Source organism: Rhamphochromis longiceps, linkage group LG16, assembly GCF_057381845.1.
Source record: "Rhamphochromis longiceps isolate RC_006_pf linkage group LG16, R_longiceps_female_GT1.1, whole genome shotgun sequence".
Classification (NCBI taxonomy): domain Eukaryota; kingdom Metazoa; phylum Chordata; class Actinopteri; order Cichliformes; family Cichlidae; genus Rhamphochromis; species Rhamphochromis longiceps.
This window is the reverse complement of record NC_140572.1, coordinates 19,040,030-19,065,476: the sequence shown is the minus strand read 5'-3', so window position 1 is coordinate 19,065,476 and position 25,447 is coordinate 19,040,030. Positions and strand designations below refer to the sequence as shown.

Here is a 25,447-nt window from a genome sequence, read left to right as displayed (position 1 = left end):
AAATTTTTTTTCACAGTTTAGAAATAGAAATTTCTTTTTTTTGTACAATGGATCTATGTGAAGGAAAAAGGACATTTACTATGAATGATGTAGATTATACATCTCAGCAGTGAGCTACCAGAACTCTGTAATTTTGTATTTATTCATGCTGGCAGATTTCTTACATTTACTGCAGCAGCAGTTATCATCATTTGACTTCATCAGAGTCTTGAGAATTTAATTTCTCCCTTTCTATCTCATCCAGTTGCTTTTCTTTGCCCCATTTTTCCTGTATATTAAATATGCCTTCCCTCTGACCCTTGTCCCACCTCCAATGCTTTTACATTCATTTTACTTAGTGCCAGCTCCACTGTTCCCTGTTTAAGTGCCTGTTTTACCCCAGTGTCCCAAATTAGCTCAGTCACCTTGTCCTTTGTTTTTGACTATAGGTGAAACTAGGTTGCTTCATACAGTAAATTTGGCTGGCTGTTTGAAGTAAACTGATGTAGGCTGGTTAAAGCAAAAGACCTCTTTTTCTTCATATGAGTTTTCTATCAATTTTTAATGGATTTTAATGGATGTCTTTTGACTGTGGGAGGACCAAGAAAGAACTCACCCAGGCACAGGAGCAGGCAACAGTGCTAACCACTGCACCAACATGTCACCGTACCATAAATTAACCATAATGCATAATTCACAGACACACCACTTTGCCATTGACAAGCCTTTATTCATTATCCAGCTTCAGTTCATACCTTTGTGGTGTGCAGGTCGCTGGTACCTGTTCATCCTGTTTGCACATACAACTGGTCAGATCAAAGTCATAACTTACTCGATAACAATGGATGAAACTAGAACAGCATTTGGCAGCACCAGCCATGTGAACATAAATAACATGGTCAAAATAAAACCCCTTTCTCTGCAAGTATTGCACATTATAGAATTTAAGCAAACAGCTAATAAACAGAAAACAAAAGAGGTGTTCGTTATCACAATAATGCAATATGCATTATTTCACTTGAGTCTAAAAACCTTTATCAACTTCTCATTGATAGTCAAAACTGCATATATCCCATACATCACTGCAGAGGTGTACAGCTGCAATAACATATAGCTGAAGATCTTTTCATGCAGGCAAAACGAATAAGATTTCTGATTCTAATCAAGAACTTCTGCATAATTTTTCAGAGAACTGAGAAAAACCAAGACACACATTGCTTTAATCAATAAAAACCTTTTCAAGTTTGAAGGGCTCTCAAACCACCATAGCGCTGCATATGATCCTGCAGAAATGTTTCCTTAGACATGTTAGAGTTGTGGAATAAAGTGATGGACCACTCTGAAGCCCACCATTTGTCCACAAGTTCTCCTTTAATGCTTCCAGTGTAGCATCAGAAGAACATCAGAAGTTAGGTAAGACATCATTTCAATAAAAATGCCAGAGTCGTGTCAGATATATGCCGTACTCGTCAAAGAACTGTGCTTGTATTGGAGTGATGTGGTGCAGAATATTCACGTGTTTGTAGAAAGACAAAGAGATGGCTGCTTAAGGAAAATAAACAAAATAAGCTCTTTGATTTTAACAACTCCTGCAGATTCTGCTGAGCAGCTTATCTCCAGAGAAACATCTCTAACAAGTGACTACGCTTGCTCTGATGAACTTTATTGACCTGTATGTTGCCTAGAGTGGATTTAAAGTTAACAGCAGGAGATAGGTCATTAGCATCCCGTGACATCTTGCTAGCTTCTCTTGTCTTTTAAACTTGTCTTTATATGTTGATCAAAAAGAACAAACCTTAATATCTGTTCCCATATTATTCCCTGTCATTTGCCAAAATAAGTAGGACAGAGGACAAAAATCTATGAGATGGAAATTGTTTTACGTAGTGGATTTATATTGTACCTCAGTGCTTTAGGCTTGGCTTGACGTGAACTACACATGCTGTGTTTGTGGTGAGGCACAGATCAATATGCACATAAATTTAATGCCCCTTTCAGACATGCACTCCTTACAGTCTGGCAACATCTGAACCTTAGGCTTCCTGCCTAAGAAATAGCCAAGACAGAATCCAGAAATCAGCAGACTTCAGTTGTTTTAGGCTTTGGTTCACAACAGTGACTTCAGAAAAGAAGATATCTCCTTTCAGCTGACAACCTAAAACACCACAGCAGCATCTCCACACTGGTACACAAGCTCTGCCATGCAAATCAATTTATAATTTTTTATGAGTTTTTTTCTGGATTTTTGGTTCATATTCTGTCTCTCTCCATTGAGCAAGGGATCAAATGATTATTACCCCCACAGTATGTCTGAGGCTCTGTTAGTGTGGTGGTTTACACATGTGTGCTTGCCAAGCAAAATGTTTCAGATTCACATCCAGCTGGTGATACAAACTCCTCTTTGGAATTGAGTCAGGAAAGAAAACAGATCATACATCCAGAGCTACCTGCTGTGGTGAACCCTTTGGGATAAGGGACCAACCGAAAGAAGTGATTTATGTGATGAACATGAAAAGTAAAATGACTTTTGCGTCAATGACACACTAGGTAAAGCCAGTGGGAATCCAATGTCTGAAAAGGGCTCAATGCGTTTTATGTTTTGTAGATAATCAGCAGTCTCACTTCTTAACTGATGGTGTGATAGCGTCAACAAAAGCTGCTCTGCTGAGTACAAATACATCTGTGTGCCACATCTTTTTTCTTCTAAAACTAAAGGCTTTTGCACGTCTCCTTAAAATAAATCCAGAGAGACTGTACGCTTCCCGATGCTACAACTGGTACAGCAGCAAACACTGTCTGCACACTGGCTACGAAGTAACACAGAACGCCGACTGTGGCTGTGAAGTATGTGTGAAAAGTGTTTGAATCTAATACTACTGAGAGGAGAGGGGAGTCTGCTAGAAAATGATCTACAGTGAGCACTGGCACTTGGACATTTATTATCTTAACAATGACTAAGCACAGAACAAAGGGCTGCTGTTCCAGTTTGTGTTGGTGCTTTTGTTTGTGTGGCGCCATCTTCTTCATCCCCTTACAGTCTTTTGGTTTCTGCCAAATAGCAGAGTCCACTTAGGTTTCGACCTTCCCATATGTCCCCTCTGGAGGGCGGTATTGTTTGGGAAAGGCCTTAAGCTGGAGGGCGTTAAAGGCATATTTACGACATCCCACATTCTTCATGGTGTTCTCTCTCCTGCAGCCCTCGCTGTGAGACAGAAGTCACACTTTTTTTTTCTTTTCCCTTTTTTGGCAAATTACTATTTTTCCAGTGTGTTTTAGGTGTAGATACTGACCTGCGCATACAGTCCAAGGCCTGATAGAAGACCTGTGGGGCCAGGGCGTGCTCCTGCTGCAGGATCTGACACTGTTCCAGGGTCACAGACATGGCTGTGCGGTCCTTAGCGCTCTTACAGCTGGTAAAACGCACTCCGTTCAAGCGGCGACACACCTTTGGGGATTCGGAGGAAGAGATTAGAAGAAGGAGACAGAGCTTTTACGCTTCAGGGGCTAGAATTAGAGGCAGTGAGTCTACCTCAGCTGCTTGCCACAGGATCTCCACGTTCTTGTTCTTCTTGGTGTTCACGTTCTGGCTCAGCAGTTTGAGCAGCTCGGGCACGCTGGTGGTACTACGAGAGCGAGGGAGACCTGAGGAGATGACAGAGGACGAGTGGTGAGCAAAGAACAAAAAAAAGGGGGGAAAATACACTTTTCTCACTAATAAATTATGTATTTCACTCACAGTCTTCTGGAAGGACCTCTTTAAACTGGTCGTAGTACGAGCTGAGGCGAGTCATGCTTTCCATGTTGATGACATCTTGCAGCGATGTGTCTCCGAACCTGCACACACGCATGATTTAAGAGTTAAAAGTTTTCATTAATATAACACATAGCCTGCTGCTGTCTGGCTTTTCTGTACTGAAGGAGGTTCACTTCCAGCACAGCCATTCAAAGTTTAATGCAACATCAATAAAAACGAGCGCACATATGTATCAACCCAGTTTTTAAAAGTTAGTAACTTAAAATCTCGTCTTTACAGTCATTTTTTAAGAAAAATCTAAATTTGTTGTCTTGCAAGAGAGAACATTTATGCAGTGACCATGCAGTGAACAAGCCTCATTCAGCCAGAGGTTTAAAAATATGCTTTAAAGCCGAATGTGCTGCTCACTGGCCTTTTTGCGACTGACCTATCAAGCTTGGCATGGGTATCTCTTTCTACCTTTCCTGCCCTCTAGTCTCAGTGACTCACTTCTCAGCCAGAGTCTGCTGTTCGTTAATGCCAACGTTGAACAGGACGGGCTGAACTCGCAGCAGCATCCCGTTTTGGATCTCTCGTGGCAGCATGTCAAACATCGCCCCGGGCATCGGGACCCTGACGTTAAAGCCGCTCCTGTTCCCCGTAATTACCGGCAGCATGTCGGGGCTGAAACCAGAAGTTGCCTGGGTAACTTTAAAGGTGACATTTCTCAGGTCCATCACTCCGACGCTCATGTCCTCCAACATGGCCAGCTCCTCGCCTTCATTTATGTGGCAAAGGAAGAACAAAATCAGGGCATGGACAGGGAGTCAATTCTGATTGACTTTTAATATTAAAAGACATTAAAAACCACAAAACTTAGTTTGCTAAAGGAAGCTTTGTAACCAGTTTTATATTAGTTTTTCAGCAGCTTTTGAATTTTTGTACCTTTAAACAGATCCTAAGTCAACTACTACCTTTAAAAAAATTATACTATAGAAATTATAGTTTTTTCATTCTTATTATTATTTGAAATGCAATGCTTTAAAAATAATTTTACTAAAAATAATACTAATATTTTCTGTGTAATTTCATGGAGATCATTAGTGGAAGATGCACACAGTCTTTTGTGATTTTACATATTTCTATATACACAAACATGCACAAACAAAGTTACCATAAGTGCTGAGCAGGCCCTCATACTGCACCAGCAGGCCGATGGTGTGCAGCTGCCTGAGGAAGCCTGAGTCACAGAGGCAGTTCCTCAGCTTCAAAATGAAGCCGCAGATCAGAGCGGTGAGCTGTAAACGGCACACATCACATCATCACAATCGTTGAGTAAGGACAAACGTCCAAGCCTACACGTGCACGGGTTTCATGCACTGTACATGTAACAGTCATAGCAGTTAGCGGCAGACCGTCTGGCAGAAGACGACGTCGCGGCGGTACTGCAGGGTGAGGCTCATGGCGATGGTGGGGGCGCTGTCCTGCATCAGCAGAAACACCATGGCTTTCTTGGCTTTGTCGCTCATCAGAGACACGCAATCTGTCAGCGTGGTGAGGAGAGGATACAGGGCGTCGCTCCACTCACCTGCAGGGATTTGAGAGGACATTTCTATCAGAAATCCTGAAATAGCCTGAACAAATGGCTGAAGTAATAGCTATACACACAACCCCACAGTGTCTGCAAATTTAAAATGATTTGTGCAGTTTTCATTAAACATCTTTCTTTTTTATGGTTTATTTAAAAATAGCAATAATTTGGAGGACGAACAAAAGAATTACAGAGAAAATTTTTTTTTTTTGCCTGCATCAGTCAAACATCAGTGTAAAAGTGAGAGATCTCTCCTGATTCTATCAGATGTTGCTGCTTTTTGCAGAAACTATCACATCGCTGCTATCCTGGCTCTCTCCACAGTCTCACTATAGGCTTTTATCATTTAATTTAATACTGATCACTCTCAAAGCAGGTCTAGATCTGGGCCCAGGCTATGTAGCAGAAACATTTTATTTAACCAGTTAGCAGCCTCAGGTCCTGCAGCCCTCCTGGCTGTTCCAAAGTTGAGACTGAGAATGTTGAAGACACCGTGTTTTTGCCTCCTCTTTTAAAGATCTGCTTACATGTGACATTACATGTGATGTCTTTTTCCTTCTAATTACAGTTGTGTGTGTTTTTTAATCTACTCTGCCTCTTTTTAATCATCGGTTCTTGCACTGTGATACTTTTTCATGTACCTACTGTTCGTAAAGGAAACAGTGCTCCTACCTGGGGATGACTTTTCAACCTCTGGGCTGCTTTCTGCAAATGAGAGAACATAAAAATGTTTGGATACGGACAGATTTCCACTTGGACTTGTATCTTAAAGATTTATTTCAGCTGTTAAACAATAGAGATGATTAACATGACTGAGACAGCATGCCAGGGTCTGCTTCAGGATAGTTGAGAGGGATGATAATGATGATGACGTCTGGAGACTCCTGAAAGTTTATACCTGTACCTTTGTTCGTATTAGACGGCTGAGCTCACTCAGTACGTGGATTCATGCAAAAATCTTGTCTACGTGCGTTTACCTTTCTTAGCGTTACCCGGCTCGTCACTGGCGAGCAGGAAGACGTCCTCAGAGCTGCTGTCACTCTGGAGTTTGTCCCGCTGCAGCAGCCTGTCCACTCTCTGGATCACACACTCCAAGCTTTTATCCACGTTTAGCCAAATCTTCTCCTGCACAAATAACCATCAATCAAATCAAACATATATACATGCATATAAAAAACATTATTAACCAAAAGTGGCAGATGGACTCCTCTCTTACCCACTCCTCTTCATGCAAATCTGCCTGCATGGAAGCGCGCTTGTTTTTAGTCCCTTCACTGCCCTCCAGAGGAGCTGTGTGGCGAGAGGGTGAGGTGGTAGCACGAGAGGGCGAGGTGGGGTGACGAGAGGGGGAGCGGGACGGAGAGCGAGAGGAGGGTGAGAGGGAGGAGGATGGCGACGGGGTGCTTTGCTGAGAGAACTCTGGGCGGGCTGCTGCCAGAGCCACGATGGCTGTGGACAGCAGCTTGGAGTCGCACACGGTCACGAGCTGACGAGTCTACAGGAGCAGCGGTGCAGGACAGACGGAGACGGATAAGTTATACTGAGAAATGTTACACTACAGACATTACATGAAAGCACGTTAACACATTAACATTCATTAACTGGCTCTTAAAGGTAATAAAATGAAACTGAATTAATTTTTCATCCTGGTCAGTCTGTGTTTGTGTGAGTCAGAGGTTGCCTGGCAGTCACAGTGCTGTCAGCATTGTCGTGATATATAGTGCTAGTGCACTGGCTGTAATCTGCAACATCATTCATTTATTATTTTTTCATTTCTCTGTGGTTTCAGTGCCCTCTCCTGTGTGTCTCTTCCAGTCACTTCCTGTTTTATTTTGAAGGTTTTTTCTTTACGTCACCTTTTATGTTTTTACTCTGTGCTTTTCTCTGCTTGGTGTGGATTTAATCTGTGTGAGTTCCCTCAGTCCTTGTTAGTTTGTCAGGTTTTTAGAATCCTTTCCTGTATTTTCTTTTAATTCTAATGAATCTTTAACTCTAATGACCTTTTTATCTTGATGTTGCAATTTTTATTAACTGGTCTTCAAAAATAGTTCTCCAGGCTTTCTGAAAGTCTTTCAAAGTATTTCTTTGGAGACTTTCAGTCCAGTCCTTGTACCTGACTGTTGACAGATGAATGTGTTTTTGGTTGTTAAGCCCATTAACACTGACCTATTAATCATTCAAGCACAAAAAAGGAACATAAATCAAGGGATGAACCAGTGTTGTGTTTACATATAACATAAAACTGAAGAGCTGATTCTAATTCGCAAATTTAGGCACTAATCACAAAACACATAATTTCTTTCCATTACTTTTGTTAAATTTTTCAATATGCCAAATATAACACTGTTTGACAGGCATAAAATAGCACTTTTGAAAATCTTATATGATTATATGGTGGCTTAAGACTTTTGCACAGTACTGTACATATTAAGTATCCCTGCAGTTCAGTCTTACCTTCTCTGTTAGGATGGCCAGAGTTCTCTCCAAAGCATTGGCTGAGCGCTCCTTGGCAGCTCGGGACAGACGTTCAGTGTAGTAACACACTTGTGTCTTAAGAGTGTTAATCTGACCAATCAGCTCCTTTGCTTTTACAACATCCTGAGGCTGGTATGCCATTGCTTTAGAGCTGGAGCCAGGTGTGCATTGATGCGTGTGCAAGAAAGAAAAAGAGGTTACTTGAGAAACAAGTGTGGTTTGGTTTTATCCACTTTTAAAGCTTGTAATAGGATTTAGAGAACCTTACCCCTCCTCTCCATGGGTTCTGATTGAATTAAAAAAAAAAAGGTTTGTTATAAACTTCAAATGAAAAACAACCACCAAATCCTCACGCAAGCTTCAAACAACTCACTGTTTCCTGGCTTCTTCGAGCTTGTGCAGCAGCTTTCGGAGACCGCAGCCTTTAAAGCCTTGATGATGTGCTGCAGGCGCACCAATAGTTACTACGTCGTACGTCCGGTCTGATTAAAGGTTAGAAAATAAAATTAAGAAGGGAGGAAATCCATGAAAAACGTGAATATTAAGTTACAGAAAGCATGCATTAAACATTTGTGGACAAATTCGTACCGTAACCAGACTCTCCCTGTACTCTCATCCTCTGGATATGTAGGTTAGTGGGGATGAACTCCAACTTCCTCTCAGCTTTCAAGGTGCTAGACTTAAATGACGGACCTGTGGGGCAGCAGAAATGAGAAAAAGCAGTTGTTTGTGATTCTGTGTAAGGAAGATGGAGAAAATAATGATTAAAATCCGCTAACAGCTGTACATGATGTCAGAAAGGCTATATTTTCAATGTTGTAACATTTATCTTATTAGGGGAGTTAATGCTGTTTACTTCCTGACATCAGGAAACATCCCCAATTGTAAAACAATACATTTTGGTCACATTGTGCAAGACTAATTTTGACATTTAAAATCAGTGTGATGGCCCTTTACAATGTATATTATGGAACTAACCCTTATATTCATGCAGGTCACTTATGGTCTCCTGGTAGGTGAGGATGATGGTCTGGTACTGAGTAATGATCTGCCTCCTGAGGTTCTCCCAGCATGGAGACAGCTCACCCAGTTCTTCCAGCTCGCACACCCTGCACATGCAGTAACAATCAGTGCATCCAGCTGACGCACGGAGCAGCTCACAGAGTGCGTTTTGTGCTGCTCATTCAGTTATAAACTGAACGAGCAAATGAACATAACAGTAAAGCAGTTACAGACATTAAAGTCAACCATTAAGGGAAAGCCTGCGGATATCTCTTCAAACCATTTTCTCTAACCTTTGCCATTTTTGGGGTTCGGAGTACTAAGCAGCGTTTTACCCTCAAGCAGTTATTATTTAATCGAAACAATCTGTGAAAAGTACACGCTTGGTTAGATTCCTCATAAGTGTCATTTCTTGACAGGGAAAAAGGTTGTAAAAAAAAAAAAAAAAGTAAGATGCATCTAGAAGAGCTTCACAAATCTAACAAAAACACAATAAGAATGCAAAGTTAAAGGAGCAAATAACACCACAAATAAATAAATTACAGTAATTAGTAATTTACATGGACTAATTTATATGGGATGACCTGTGTCACCTTTATTGGCTCAAACACAAGTACCCCGGATCCTACAGTATCAGAGAGAAAACCCCCAACAATCAAATCCCCTTTTAACAGGAAGAAACCTCCAACAAAACCAGGGTCAGGGAGTAGAAGCCATCTGCTGTCACGTCACCAGTTGGGGTTGAGGGGAAAGAAACAAAGAGAGGATACAGCAGTGGCATATTAACATATGGGGAGTCTTGCAGCAGTCTGAGGATACAGCAGTATAACTAAGGGATGACCTTGTGAGGAGAAGGACTTTAAATTCAGTCGTCGGTTTAGAAGGAGCCAACGAAGAGAAGCAAATATAGGAGAAATACGATCTCTCATCCCTGTCAGTACTCTTGCTGCATCACTCTGAGAAAGGATGTTTCTAATTTTAGCAGCATTGCATAGGTGAAAGAAAGCAGCCCTGTATATTTGTGCAATGTGTGCAATGAAGGGCAAATCCTGATATATAAAAATAACTTCAGGATTTCTTACAGTGTTACTGAAGGTCAGGGTAATGTCATCCAGAGTAAGTATCTAGTTAGACGCCATCTTTCTGACTCTTTAGGGTCGAGTACAATCACGTCATTCTTGTCTGAATTTAGCAGAAGAAAATCACAGGATGCATTTATGTCTTTAAGACATGCCTGTAGTTAAATAAGTGATTTGCATCGACTGGCTACTGCATTATCTGCATATCATAGATGATACTTACATATTACTGTGTATCATCTGCAAAATGTGTGCAATGTTTTCTAATAACACTGCCCAAGGGAAACCTGTATCAGATGAAAAGAAAACTACCTGTTTACATGCACAAACTGGAATCTATCAGATTTTTCCCCCCCAAGTGTCTGTATTAAATAGCTTTGTTTCATGTCTTAATATTTATGACCTAAACAAACTGTGATCTTAAAAGACTGCTTTGACTTCAGCATCAAATTACTGCATTTTTAGAGAAGGGGGATAAAAAGAGATGTATTCATATAAATTCATAAAGCTGAAGCCAAATCACTACTTACAGCATTCAGACGTGCAGAATTTATTTTGTGTGGATGATTACATTTTATATGTGCAGACGATTGTGTCCGCTACATAGCTTTAGGTACTGCTGGCTACATAATATGACCATTAAAAAAAATAAATTACATTAACTTACTTGTACAAGTTTAAGTTTTTCTTACACAGAGCAAACAAACTGGGTTGCTACGACAACTACAGCACTTTGATCCCCTCAATCAAACAGGACATAATAACATTTTGATGTAAAATTGTGAAGAATTCCATCAATTACAGTCTGAAGTCCAAACCAGAATCAAACCATTTGAACAATTACAGAAATAAGACTGAAGAAAATAACCAGGAGAAACACTGAAGCAGTACTCTGACTTCAGCAGGTCTACACTGTCTGTGTTTAGCCAATATGGAGAAAAGCGACAATGCAACAGGCGAAGTAACAGTTTATTGCATCATCTCAGGCCTGAATGCCTTTTTATTTACCTACAGTTTGTATGACACAACCTTGTGACTATTATACAGATGCTTGCTAATATTTGTTCTCAGTGTTGAGTGACTGTATTTACTGAAACAGCTAAAACGGTTCAGTTGTGTGAGTTAAGACCTATATTTTTGAGTGTTTACAGCATTGGGATGGGTCAGTATTTTTACCTGTCACATGTATACTTTGTGTTTTTCAGTCACTTGAAACAAATGAGCCGGATTTTGCTGCCCAGCAACACGCACATGCTCCCAACAGCATGCTGCACAGCCTGCAACAAGCCCTTCTAGACTCAAAGAAGGAAAACCAGGAGGTGGCCGCAGAAAATGCTGCTTTGAGGCAGCAGCTCACCAGAAAAGAGATCAGCTGGGAGAAAGAAAGAAAGAAGCTGCTTATGTTTGTTAGGGTCCCTGGGTCGTTGACCCAGTGTTTTGTGTTTTTGGTTCTTTGATTTTGTTATTTCATTATATTCTAGCTTTGCTTTATGGGTTTTAGGATCATTCTTAGTTTAGGTTCTCTGGGTGGGGTTGGTTAGAGTTTTAGTGTTCTGGTTTTCTGTCTGTGTTCCATAGTTGCTGTCTTCCCTGTCTGCTGTATCCCCACATCCAGTCAGTGTTTGTGTCTGCCCTGGTCCCACGTCTCTGTTCCCTCTGTAGTGCCTGCATGTGAGTCTGTGTTATGTGTTTCCTGTTTTACTTTGAAGGTCTGTGTCTTATCTCAGTGTGTTCAGTTTACGCTTCTTTGGTCTCGTCAGTTCTGATTTGTCCCAGCTGTGTTTCCCTCCTGTTACTCATTCCCTGATTGCTCCCTCTGTGTATTTAAGCCCTGTGTTTCTCTGTGTCTGTGTCGCGATCTACCGTTTATTTTGCTGTGTGTTTTGCCAGTCCACCGGTGTTAGTTTATTTTCAGTTTTTCCCAGTTATGTTATGTTTGCGTTCAGCATTAAAGCTGTTTTGGTTTACGTTTGTCTCCGGAGTCTGCATCTTGGGTCCTATTCCTGTTTGCACACAGCCGTCACCTAACAATGTTGCTAGGAGGCATTAACAAAGAAATAGCCTCTAAGACTGAGGATATTGGGAGACAAACTAAACCAATCAAGAATCTTCTCAGTCCATGAACAAAATGATTCATTGCAAACAAAGACACTGAAACCAATAAACTGGCTTAAAATCATTCACTGATCAATGCGTGGGTACACAGATGGATGGCAAAACATCTGCTTACTAGGCATCACCTAAGCTAATTTGAATCTCTGCTCCTACATGTGTTTGTGAAGTTGTGGAGTATTTAAAATGTAAAAGCTAACTGTACAAACAAGAAGCATGTGCCAACCAAACATGCTAGTTTCACCTGATAGCTTAGCGATCCAGCCTCCTATCCAAATGTGATCACTTACAGCTTCAAAATGCCAAGAAGGTAAAAACTAAACCAGAGGCTTCAAAATCCACAAACCAACTGGCGACAATACGGAACCACGTCCATCTTTTATATACAGTCTATGGTAGCACGCAGAGAACGCTTTCTTAAAAGGTTCGCATTTATTAGACGTTGACATCACTTCAAAAAGCATCAACACATCTTTCACATTATACCTGACAGCATCCTCCTCCAGCAGCAGTTTGACATACTGTCGAGGAATATGCAGCGAGAGGACGCTCTCTGCCATCTGCTCCAGGATCCGCAGGTGGTTACCATCCGTAGTGGGGAAACGGTACGTCCGTGACATGACGCCGCCAAACACTAAAACAAGGAAAAATATAAATGAGCACTGCCATTGTTACTGCCAGCAAACTACATGTTACTGGTTGTGAAACTTTCCCATAACTCGGAGTAGCAACAGCTCACATAAGAGTTCACTCACCAGCCTTCAGCAGCGGATCTTTACACAAAGAGGACGACTTGGATTTGATGCCCATGGATTCAGTTAGGCTTTCATCCACAGGCAGAACCATCTGATGCACACATAAACAACAATGTTTGCATAAAGAAGGATGTGCTGCTGACCTTTACATTACCAAAAAAGTCAGAAAAAGCAGGAAGTTCAATAAAATTGTTTTATATTGTTTTAATGAATTCAAGCACATTCACAAGCCCGTGGCTGTTATTCCTGGTATGTTTCATGTACTTTGACATCAGGAAAAAATTAAAAGTAAAACAGGAAATTGTCTCAATGTATCAATTAACAAAAAATAATACATTTTCATACTTTAATTTCAAATATTGCCACAAACTATAAAACAAAGTCTCATTCGAAAGTCATTTTTGTGAATTCCTACCCTTCCATTAACAGTATCCCCCCTCTGTAATCTTGCGACAGGAGCTCTCTGCTCACGTTTCTCCTCTATCTGCCAGGCAATGACAGTGATGTTGCCCACGCGCTCGTTCTCCGCTGACCTGACAAATCAAGCGATAACCAAGTGAGTGCAACGTCCCCAAAAACCCAAATGCGACCTGCAGTTCGTAACACAGAAAAGTCACATTGTGCTCTGCGTGCCTCTTACCTGAGAGTCAGGTGCAGTCTGTGGTGCTTGTCCTGCAGCAGCTCCTTCACGGAGAACATGGCAGAGCCGAGCATGTACATCTGTCACATAAAAACACACAAACCGAAAGGATTTAGAGGGTTCTACCCAGATGAGCATCAACTACGAAGGATTTGTTAAAGAAGAGCATTATTTACTTTTGCAATGGAAAATCTAAAGACAGTTTATTGACTTTGTAAGAAATTGTCTTGGCGGGGGTGGGGGGGGTTACCGTGCCCTGTGAGCGGTCCTTTACGTCGTAGACTGAAAGCTTGACCTGCGTCTGCTGAGTGATCAGAGAGTCCTGAAAGAAAGCTATACTGCTCAGGAAGATGGGGTTACTGGTGCCCTGAAGACAGAGAGACGAGGGGAAAAGGCTGTGTAAGCATCCAACGGCAGGCAGGAAGTGACAGTGAGGTAGAAGGTAGCATACCTCTATGATTTCAGTCTGAGCGTGTTTAGTCCAGAAGGCCTGGGGCGGAGTGGTGCAGCTGACGGCCACAAAGCTGGTCGGCTTACGGTCCAGTGCAGGAGTCACCAGCTCACTGCAGGCTGCAGGGACATTTAAACACAGGCGATTACAAACTGGGGGATTTAACAGTGGGATGGTCTGTAATCTGTAGCAATGGGAGGATTTAAATATAGTATGTTGGAGTAGTTAGTACTTGACAAGCAGCAGCTGTTGAGTAATTCTTTAGTGGATAAAAAATAAATAGGAGCCAGTAATTATGGGGACACATCATGTTTATGAGTTTTTCTTAAACTGACTGAGAATGAAAAAACAAAAACACAGCATCGCAGTCAAATCATCATGTTTTAAAGTAGAATATTTAAACATTTTTAGCCAGTTAATGGTAGTGAGGCAAAATATTTTTTTAAAACTGCTGAACTATTATCCCCTTAGTTTCTGTTTCTGGCCTCATTTCTCTCTCTGTCTTATTTTTTGCTCTCTTACTGCTTATTAGGGAACTTTCTGGCTCTTCAGATGCGAAACGCTCTTAAATGTTCACTAACTAGCTGACTATCAGCGTTCACTGAAAACAGTGAGCTGAAAACTCACTGCAAAAAAACAAAGATACTATTTTGGATATAGAGTTCTTATTCAAGATGTTCTCCTCCTTGTTGTTTATCATTTTTCACCTTGACTTTCATGTGTATTAAATCTTTGGTTCATAGTTTCAGTTTAATACTGCTCCTCAGTATTTTCCTGTACCATTCTGTGTCAACTCCACTATTTTAAGTTCATTCATGTGTCTATGTTTCACTTCCTGTTTTATTTTGATACTTGTCTCTAGTGTCCCGTGTTTAACTTTATTTCATTTAACTTCCTCGTCTATCTCATTGTCTATGATGATGTTCACCTGTATCTTGTTATCTTAACTCTGGGTTTCAGCTTCCTCACCATCTTGCAGACTTTGTAATTCTGGCCTCTCAAATCATCCTAAATAAAGGTTTGTTTTTTGTCTATGTCTGCCTCACTGCATCTAGCAATTTATGCTGAGCAGTGGGACAATCTAAAAAAAAATGCTTAAATGCTGCACAGAGTTGAGGATAAGCAGCACCTTACTCCAAAGTTTTAATGACAGATTAGTGTAGCTTTGTAGGATGATGCATCCCTATGTCAAAGGAATCATTTTGAAACACCCAAACAGTGCATTCGAGAAGAGTTAACCAGCTGTGGACTTCAGATAGCTGCAGACATATGATGCATAAATGAGTTTTTGGTTTTGGAGTGTTGGCAGCACTGTGACTTGTTAATATGCTTTAGAGGATTAAGGAACATCAACAGAGACAAAATCCAGAGACAGCAGTGGAAGATGATATGTGGTTTAAGAGTTAAAAAAAGTTTCAATATTTCCTTATTGTGGGGATTTTTATTGTGCTGTGACTAATTAAATTAACTGCCAAATGAAGTGCTTATGGGTGTCTCCAAGATGGCTGCTGAGTGGTGAGTCTTGCTTCTACAGGGACTCTGATATCAAGCATTAGCTGCATAAATGCTCGTGCATTTGTGGATCGATCAAAATAAAATAATTTGAACACTACCATATTAATTCTAGTAGAACATAATAAACAGTCTGGTGCATCAGTAAGGTGCAGCAACAATATCTACAAACACATCCTGAACATACCCACGCTGAACTCCAGCACGGGCTCATCTGGGTCCTGACTGCTGCCTGTGGGGAAGAGAGCGAAACAGAGATGAGCAGAAGCTCTTTACAGTTTTGTTATCAATGAAGTAAGGTTACCATGGTAGCAGTTACTTGGTTACCTGAGAGAGCCAACCCCATCATCTCAGCAGAGAGATCAAACGTATTAGCCCGGTAGACCGACCATGGCCGATGGCGGGGGCTGCGCTCCTTCCCAGACATGGTGGTTTCAGGTCAGGGCTGAGGATTTTGTTTTTGAGTAAAAAAGGCCTGAAGAGCAGAACAATGTCGAGCAGGAACAGAGTCAAAACTCTTGCGTAAGCCTTCTTATGACGTGTGTGCGTGTGGATCTGAGCAGTCACACTTTTGTCACTGCGGAACCTGATAGAAAGAAAGAAAACGAGGCAAATCAGACAGAACTGGACATCTTCAGCTCTTTGATACTGACATCAAACTCATCATCACGACAGCAGCTGAGCTCCGAAAAATAGCAATGTGCTCGCAGTTAGTCACATAAAGGAAGCCACTTTGCAGCACACATGCTCAAAATCCGGTTACATTCCTCTTTTTTTTCACAGGGTTAAAGGATGAATAACTAATAATAGCTCGATGATGTTTCCACAGATGCTTCATTCTGAGGCGAACGGCGCTGTAGGTTTTGCAACTCTGTGTCATTGCTCTAAATATTTTTATCCCCATGTTAACGTGCTAATATAGGCGGCGAGAACATTTTCTGAGAGAAAAAGTGAGACTTCACACAGCTGTAGAAAAAAAACAGCACTGCAGCACACTGAATTGACGTCCTGATGCTATTCGTGCTTTCCTGGTTTTAGACAAACCTAATAACCAACACAGGAACAGGGAGTCAGGTAAAGAAAATCAGAAATGCTCACATAGAAAACAGACGTAACAGAAAAACTCATAATCTCCACAACCTCTCAAACCACGTTCACAAAACTGGCTTGTAGATGTGATGCACTTGTCTAAATCAAGTGATAGGTCTGTACACTGATAATTGCACTATACAATCAGGTTTTAATAGCAACAATGCTGTTTACTTCACTCTAATAGCATTTTATTCATAGTTTAACTGCAAATACAACAATCACCATTTCACTGGGGCTGACAATACAAAAGAAACAGCACGTAGGGTTTGTTGATTTCCTGCTGACGCTGCACCTGCCAAAATTATTCACTACAGCAGGAAACTAAAGCTGTGCCAAGTGTGCCAGCAGAGGAGATCTGGCTCCAGTGTAACATTAACAATCTCCCCCTGACTTCATCTTCTTCCAACTAACAGAAAGAGACAAAAGATTAAACCACTGCTGATCTAGATCTGTTGGAGACGTGGATCTACATTCACGGGTTATTTTTTATTATCAGTTAATCTGGAAATTATTTTCTTAAATGATTAGTAATAAGTTTATTGTTTGGGTTAACTGTTTTCTTTAACTTTCAGTCTGAAAAACAATTTTTATTCAGGCTAAATGCTTAAAGAAATCAGTGAAACCACAAAAATAATAACATATGGTTAAAAAAATAGAGCATTGTCAGTATTTTAAGTTAAGTTTTTTAAGCCATCCCTCATTTCTTTATAGTTTATTCACAAGGATCCAGATTTTATTTTAATATTCAACTTTGCAATTGTTCACCAGGCTTTGAGGAAGCCTTTCAAATTATTTCTTTGGACCTTTTTTCATTCGTTTTCAGTCCGGTCTTTGTACCTGATAATATTTAGAGGAAGATTTCTTTGTTTGTTAAGCAATGTTAAGTCATGTCCTTAAGAAACAGGAAAAAATCCAGCAAAGAATGACACAGGGCCTGAGAGATGCATCTGCCTTCAGTTGATCCATGTGCTGCTCACTGGTAGCAGGAGGAGGGACAGTGAGCGTCCACCGCTACCTGTAAAACACGGTGGAAGCTCTGTCGTGGTTTAGGATCACTTCAAAGGATCTTGTCAAAAGGGATGGATTCAGAAAAATACTGTCTGATTTTGATCAACGCTGCACATATTTCAGTAAATCACAGCACCTCCTCTTCCTAGAAAAATATTTTAGAAAAGAGGGCTGACACAGTTCTCCATAGTGAGTACACGTCTCTTCTGGTGTGCAAGTAATTAAAGCTGTTTCTATATCTATTTTTGTCCTGTGAGCTGACACACTGTCGCAATATTGTTTTCTGCAGTAAGTGCTCTCCTTTCAGCAAAGACAGAGGAGAAGAGATTTGAAAGCAAAAAGCCTCGGTAAGGAATACTGTATGCCAGAAATGCATGAAGCAAACGTGTAATGTTAAAAGAAATGAAAAGGATTTAGCAAGTGGTCCGATGAGCTGCTTCAAATTCCTGTGAGATGTCAGACTCCGTTAACCTCTCTGGTATATGTTTGCTTACACAACTATACAACCTGCCTTTGCTCAGCGCGATCACTGCCTCCTCATACACAGAGACGAGGGTCGTATCAACGCGTTCATCTGTCTCTGTGTGTTGCTGTTTATTTGATGCTACACTGATGAGGGGAGAACATCTGTGTGTGAGTGTTTCTGTCCATTCATGTGTGAAGACCTCTGCAAAGGAAGTCTATTTTTACACATGAATCCTCTCTGACGTCACACGACACGTGCAAATGAAAACGCGGCGTCCCGGCGACACACACGCACAGCGCTAGAACTCACCTCACACACATACAGTTTAGTCAGCGTGATTCTCCGTGGTAGTTTAATTCCTGTCTTCACACCTTCATGTGAGATCTAAACAAATGACAATTACAGCATGGATGCTCTGCCTCATTAGGCTGTGTAGGAGTCATTGACAGTGGGGTTGGCATTTAGCACGCTGTAATCGCCACTGCCTGGGGCATTGTGGGAAGCTCTCTAGGAAACCAATAGAGGATCTAATGCAAAGCCACAGGGAGCGAAGGATCATCTTCATTTCATCTGTCTGACGGTCATCAGATACACTCAGTTCACATATGTGGGGCTGGAACTAGTGCTGAAACAACCACTTTCCAATCCAATTAAAAGACTTAATCATCATTAGAAGTGATGAATGATAATCACTTACTAAATATTTACGTTTTTACTTTTTCAGCTGCTGTTTTGGCAAAAGATGCTATTTGATGCTGTGAATTTTCCCCATTTTTCCCCACAAATTTCTGCTATATCACACAGAAGGTTCCATTTTCTGAACTTCAGGGTTATATTTTTAAAATGTTTATAAATCCAACCAGCAGTCTAAACCTTCATGTCTGTCACATCTGTCACAGCTCATAGTATAGCTATAGTAGAAAAGTGGGAAGTAGAATAAGTAAGTAAATTGTAAATTGCAAGTAAAGTTTACTAGCAATTTACAATCCATACACACAAAATGAAGTGGGAATTTGGTGGTAAGCTTCACTAAGACTTCCTTTGGATCCTGTTACATTATTTAATTAAACCATTATTTAAGTAGCTTTTCACTCCTTTTCACTCGGTTTGAACTTCAGCAGGTCGCCTCGAGCTAGATCAGCTCATTTATGAAAAGCCACTTGATGTAATGCAGCTGAACCTGTTCACTGACTTGACGGGGAGTGGAACTGGGAGGAGACTTGACAGAAATTGCTTTGTTTTTTACTTTATTGTTAGTTAATTGTTGAATGTAGTAGCGCAGCAAACACACCAGACTGGGAGAGCTGCAGGAGTTCTCATTTTAAACCTAAATAACTGCGAGTCAGCCATGAATTATCAACAGCAGGTAGGTTTCTATCTATCTATACTGACTGGACACTTTTACCTTCAGAGCTGCTTTGATTCTTTAATTCCTCCTGCCATTCAACAAGGTGCTGGGAACATTTCTCAGAGATTTTGGTCCATGTTGACACGATAGCGTCACACAGTTCCCCATCCATGAGGTGTCCCCGAATCCCAAAGATGCTCTTTTGACTGAAATCTCGTAACATTTAGTTCAGAGGACTCAATATCATGTTCATGAAACTAGTTTAAGATGATTTGAGCTTCCAGATTTATTTTCAGTAGTTGGGTACACATGCTGGTTGTGGTGTTTAAACGGTGCTTAGCTGGTGCTTAGGTCCAAAGTGTGCCAGAAAAGATCCACCACACCATTACACCACTAGAAGCCTGAACTGTTGGTTTATGGAGGATGGATCCATGCTTCCATGCTGTTTATGCCAAATTGTGACCCTAATACCCGGATGTTGGAGGAAAAGTTGAAACTCACTGAATCAGGCAACGTTTTGCCCATCTTCTCTTTCTCAGTTTTAGTGAGTCTCTGTGAACTTTAGCCTCAGTTTCTTGTTCTTAGCTGACAGGATTGTTACTCAGTGCGGTCTTCTGCTGCTATAGCCCATCTGCTTTAAGGTTTTATGTGTTGTGCCTTTAGAGGTGCTCTTCTGCATACCTCTGCTGGTATTTGAGTTGCTGTTGCCTTTCTATCAGTTCAAAGTATTTTGACCGCTACTTTGAAACAGGGAACCACCGCTCACACTCTCTGTAAACACTAAAGACAGCTGTATGGAAAAATCCCAGAAAATCCGCATTTTCTGAAAAACTCAAACCAGCCTGTCTGGCAAATAATACAAATACAGTATAATAGTTCTGCAACATTAAATGTATTCAGATGCTGACTGAAACTGGGTAAGTTTTACCTCTGACAAGCAGATTGCCTGTACTAAAAAAACAAATGTGTCAGCCACTTTCTGTAATGTAGCTGAACCTGTTATCTGGGTACACGGGGAGTGGTAGTGGGTGGAGATGTGTCACTACTTGCTTCTTTTATTCTAATTATTAACTGTTATTAACACAGATTGATAACATTGTATCCACTGCAAAATTTGGAGACTTGATTGAGTTTTCCTACCCACTCGGATATTCGCACTGGGCCATCTATGATGACGATGGACATGTAATCCATTTTGCGGTTGCAGGTGAGTAAAACATGTGTGTTCATTGCATTCATTAAACAGGCAAATTATAACACTAACATTTCTTGTTTCCTTTTTTTTTCCAAGATGAGAAGCAACTAATGACAACTGTTCGTACTTATCTGCAAAAAATCATGCCAGTATGTGGGGACCTTCTCCTTGGAGAAACCAAGATTCGCAGAGTCCCTGTTGGTGAGGTCAATGTCCCACATGGAGCCCATGCGTTGGTCAGTAACAATCGCCATGCCTTCACACCTTCAGCACCTGAGGATATGAGGCTACGCCGTGACGCCCTTCTCAATCAATCCCTTCCATATAACCTTTTTACTCTAAACTGCGAGCACTTTGCCACTTTCATACGCTACGGGAAAGCTGTGTGCAACCAGGTAATGCCGTCACTCGAAAAAACTTCTGATTATCATTTAAGATGTGGTAATACACTGGCCTTCATGTGCTTGAAATCATGCATGATAATGTTGGGACATGCTCCTAATGAGAATATGAACGGTTTCCTGGGGGATCTCCTCCTAAATCTGGACCAGAGCATCACAGAGGACAATCTGAGGTGCAACCTGACTGTGTTGGATGGACTGAAGCATATTGTCCCACAGGTGCTCTACTGGATTTAGGTTAGGTGAGCATGGGGGCCAATCAATGGTACCAAAACCTCCTTCCAGGAACTAGCTGCATTCTCTAGCCACATGAACCCAGACACTGTTTGCAGCAGGAGGAACCCAGCACCCACTGCACCAGCAGAGGGTTTTACAGTGGATCCAACGACTCTATCCCGATACCTAATAGCAGTCATGTGCCGTTGCCCAGCCTTTAGAGGTCTGCGTCGCTCCAAGAATATACCTCCCCAGACCACCGCTAACCCACCACTAAACCGTTCATGCTGAACGATGTTACAGGCAGTATAATGTTCTCCACAGCTTCTCCAGACCCTTCTCTCATCTGTTAAAAGCACAGCACACAAGTGGTGGATCTGCCAGTATTATATGGAAAGTACCAATGTGGCTCCACAGTGCTGAGCAGTGAGCACAGGGTACACTAGTGAATGTCAGGCACTCAGATCACCCTCATGAAGTCTGATTGTGATTGTTTAGTCAGAGGCATTCACACTGTGTCCTGTTGGACATCACTTTGTAGCTTTGGCAGTTCTCATTCTGTTCCTCCTTCTACAAAGGAGCAAACAACAGACCTGCTGATAGGTTAACGACTTTCTGCAGCCCTGTCTAGCTCTCCTAGAGTAACTGCCTGTCTTATAGAATCTCTTCCATGTTCTTGAGATTGTGCTGGGAAACATACTGATGTGGACTACCTATGCAACCTCTGTAGGGTCCAGATAGCACTTCATGCTATGAGTAACGACACTGACCCCAGCCAAATGCAAAAACCAGTGAAAAACCAGTCAGAAATAAGGAGGAGGGGAAAAATTCCAGTAGTATACCTGTAAAACCATTCCTGTTTTGGATGTTGTCTCATTGTTGCATCTTTAATGCACCTGTTGTCAATTTCATTAACACCAAACCAGCTGAAACTGATTAACAACGCTGTCTGCTACTTAAATAACCTGATCAGTATCCCAGATGTTAACAGACTTCATGCAGTACTCTGATTAAAAAGTCTTCCTTTAAGTTGTTTGAGCAGCGTACAACATGAGAGAACATCAACAGCTTTGTCATCTGGACTGATTTATGAACTGCACTTCATATATCAGTCGGTACTGGAAATTTTACAAAACCAAATATGTTTTATATTAACAGGAAAATGGTCAGATTATTATTAGCAGTAGTAGAAGTATTGTGAGTATGAGTGCTAATCGTATTAATAACACGGTTATTCTTTCTTTAGATCCCTGCAAAACCCAAGAATGAAGAGTGCACAGGAGCAACTACAGTTTTCAAAGACATTGTCAACTCAAAGCAAACTGATTAGAAACCTTTTCATTTCTACATATATGAACTTGTGCGGTGCCTCGGTTTGGTCTTTCTGAGTCACATCACCGTAAATATCCAACATGTTCTCTTTGTCTGGCCCTTTATGGAGCTTAGCCTGATTATTTTTTTATGAAGCCACTTATGGGATTGGCAGTATGTACTGCAAGGTTTAAACTTACTTGTTTTTTGCCCTTATTTATTCATTTGCAAATGCTTAGTTGAAACCGATAAATATTTTTTCTCAGCAAAATATCTTTAATAATTCCTCCAGAGAAAAAAACAATCTTGGGATTCATAATTTGGCCGAGCAAAAGCCCTGAAGCTATAAGGTTCACCATGACAAACCACACGCCGGCAAGCTGAAAGCACGTGATGATTATAACGCCAAAAGATAACGTGTGATAAAAAAAAATGTAGATACTGATGTTCTACTGATGTTCTCATATAATATATCAGATATATTTTTCTGTTCAGTCACAAAACATGAACAAATTCACCTAACATTTGTTATTTGTATTTATTTACTTGTTTACTCGTTTACGCTCTGAGGCTGCTTCCAACAGAGAAGCTGCAGGGAGCCCTCTGGTGGATGAACTATGCAACATCAACACTCAGTGTGGTGAAGGGTGTTTCTCCCATCTTTTCTTAACTTTGAAAAAAAAAGAAGGTTCCTTTAACAGCTGTTATAAATACTGATACCAATAAACATATATTGGATTAATGACCCAAGAACACCAATGGGTTGTTTCTGGTCTCAGGGATGACCACAGTGTATAAGTAGCTGATTTCCTCTCTTTGACATAATTTTATGCTGACGTTAAAAGTGTGTGCAGCTTACCTCGCTGTATAGCTGCTGTCAGTAAAGGTGGTTTTATGCATATTTTATCTGAAAGCAAACTACCTGAAACAGTGTATTAAGCAAAAGTCCACTCCAAGATCTCAAACATCCACCAAAGCTGATGACAACAACAATCTTGCAATGTTAATTTGGTTTTACTGGAGTTCAGCTGAAGAAGATGATAATGGTCAAAATGAATGCAAGTTTCTGTCCTGCACCAGAGGGATGAAGTCAGACAGCGCGTCAGCTAATTCTTCATCGTCATCCTAAACTGAGCAAGAGGATAAATCCAGCTGCTGTCCTGAAGGTGACATCTGACCCCAATCACACACTAAACAGACCCTGTTTCTGTTTTCTAGCTGAACAGTGTGGCAACAAACATGGTGAACATGCTGCAGGGAAGCAGGTGAAATGGTGTGTAGTAAGAGTGCGGAGATTCGGGAGCTCCTGAGTCCACTGGGATGCTTTGGAGACAAATGTGTCCCAGTTTGTTGGTCTGGCGGCTCACCCCCTGCAGGTGCTGTCAGCACCGGCTGCACTGCAGCGCTTCCACAGCTTCTCCTCCTTCTCCTCATCCCTTTGTGATCAATCCTGTGTTTTTCTTTTGTTTTTGTTTTCTTTTTGTTATTTAAGCCAACTTCCTTTCCCTTGTCCCTCTGTAACCTCAATGTTCTTCTTCATTTCCATTTATTGATTCAGATTCAGTCCAGAGCTGGCCTGTGCCTCGCTGCTCTCCCTTGAATCTGGTCTACAATCAGCTTACCTGGCATATGGAAATGTCTGTCACAGCCACGTGCACATGGATGCACCAATAATCATGGAAGCTGAGCCGTAAAATGCTCTCTGATCAAACTGATTGAAGAAGACGAGAATATATGAAGAGAACATTTAGAAAGCGGGAAAAAGAAGTCTTCTTCAGAGAACTGAGAATTATAAAGGAAGCTCAACTGAGATGAACTGCTTTAGGTTATGTTTCAACCAAATGGATTCTCGGGAGAATAAGTCATGGATTTCCCTCAACACACTAGGCAGAACGTGGCAAATCTGATTTGTTCAATCAAAAATACTCCTCTGAAACACACATGAGCACAGGACAGAAAGGGCAGACAGAAGTGAATCCCCAAAGAACCCAGTGCCTGCTCTGTTATGAAAAGAGTGGCTCAGAAGATCAAATTTAATCCTTTCCCTGCCCCTTGGGAACATCAGGGAGGACTCTGGCTTCATAAAGCAGTAAATATGACACTGGATGCAACCAGTGCATTATAAAAAAAAAGCCCCCAACATATAACCTCATAATATCAGATACACACTCTTTCAGGCTTCAGCAGAAAGCTGGGTGTTATTCAGCAGGCAGTCTGCGTGGAAATAAACAACAGGCCGAAGCTTCCCACTACAAATCTATTTATGGAAGGTTTAGCCAATGACAGGCCCATTGACACCATACTTAAAGCGTGGATATATGCTCATTCACCGACACTACCAAATAATAACAAACATTGCGTCATTATGTCTGCTGATGCTCACTGAGGGAGGCAGCAGCACGGCGCTGCGGGTTGTGACCCACAGCTCGTTTAGCACTGCTTTAAATTTAAAACAAATCAGCTGCACACATTTTATTTTATTCATTTGTTTTTTGCTACGACTGTAAAACACGTATTATTGTGATCCCGCTGCGAGGCGGTGCTCTCGCTTTGAGACAGCTTTCATATCCGGGAGCAAAAACCCTCGAGAAACCGTGAAATAATAATACGAGGAATTAGAAACAAACACAAATGTCTAACCTTCAAGAGAAAAGCGATGGTTTCTTGTCATGCTGATGAGCATCCTGCGCGCATCGACGATGTCTGCAGTCGAGACTCGCCCTGACTCCCTCTGACACATCAGAGACGTAATACCTACATAGATGGTAATGCCTCCTCCGTCCACTGGGGGAAGATGTCGGCCAGGATTTATTCTCTCCAGGCTTCGTTAAAAGATATTCAAAGCTCTCTTTTAAACGTTGGCTGCCTTTTCCCTTTTTGTTGTGCGTTCTGTCAGAGTTTCTCTGTGTTTTTCTATCCAGGGACAGTTTTACTCCATTGGCAGTGATCTTGAGATCACTGTCATCCTGAGAAATGAAGCTGCTGCCAGTCAGGACATCCATGAACTGCATCTCACAGCTGTACACAAAACAATGCCAAATAATGTTTTTGATGATTAACTAACAAAAAAATTTTCGTTTT

The 25,447-nt window shown here is 41.2% G+C and overlaps 2 protein-coding genes across 2 annotated transcripts; one reads left to right on the top strand and one right to left on the bottom strand.

The window, feature by feature from the left end:
* Positions 1–705: 705 nt before the first annotated feature.
* Positions 706–25,085, bottom strand: inpp4aa (inositol polyphosphate-4-phosphatase type I Aa). The gene is made up of 24 exons (XM_085385278.1): positions 25,007–25,085; positions 15,657–15,915; positions 15,517–15,561; positions 13,818–13,936; positions 13,617–13,733; positions 13,367–13,446; positions 13,142–13,259; positions 12,727–12,817; positions 12,458–12,605; positions 8,757–8,887; positions 8,367–8,471; positions 8,152–8,260; positions 8,047–8,064; positions 7,758–7,929; positions 6,520–6,798; positions 6,281–6,428; positions 5,976–6,008; positions 5,128–5,300; positions 4,887–5,010; positions 4,223–4,490; positions 3,716–3,813; positions 3,509–3,621; positions 3,270–3,424; positions 706–3,181 (listed from the first exon to the last, which is right to left on the bottom strand). The coding sequence occupies exons 2-24, from the start codon at positions 15,754–15,756 to the stop codon at positions 3,049–3,051; spliced, it is 2,877 nt and encodes a 958-aa protein (XP_085241404.1). The 5' UTR covers positions 15,757–15,915; positions 25,007–25,085; the 3' UTR covers positions 706–3,048.
* On the top strand, positions 19,131–23,111 carry LOC146650944 (phospholipase A and acyltransferase 2-like). The gene is made up of 4 exons (XM_085384847.1): positions 19,131–19,261; positions 20,330–20,450; positions 20,535–20,833; positions 22,302–23,111. The coding sequence occupies exons 1-4, from the start codon at positions 19,244–19,246 to the stop codon at positions 22,383–22,385; spliced, it is 522 nt and encodes a 173-aa protein (XP_085240973.1). The 5' UTR covers positions 19,131–19,243; the 3' UTR covers positions 22,386–23,111.
* Positions 25,086–25,447: the final 362 nt, after the last annotated feature.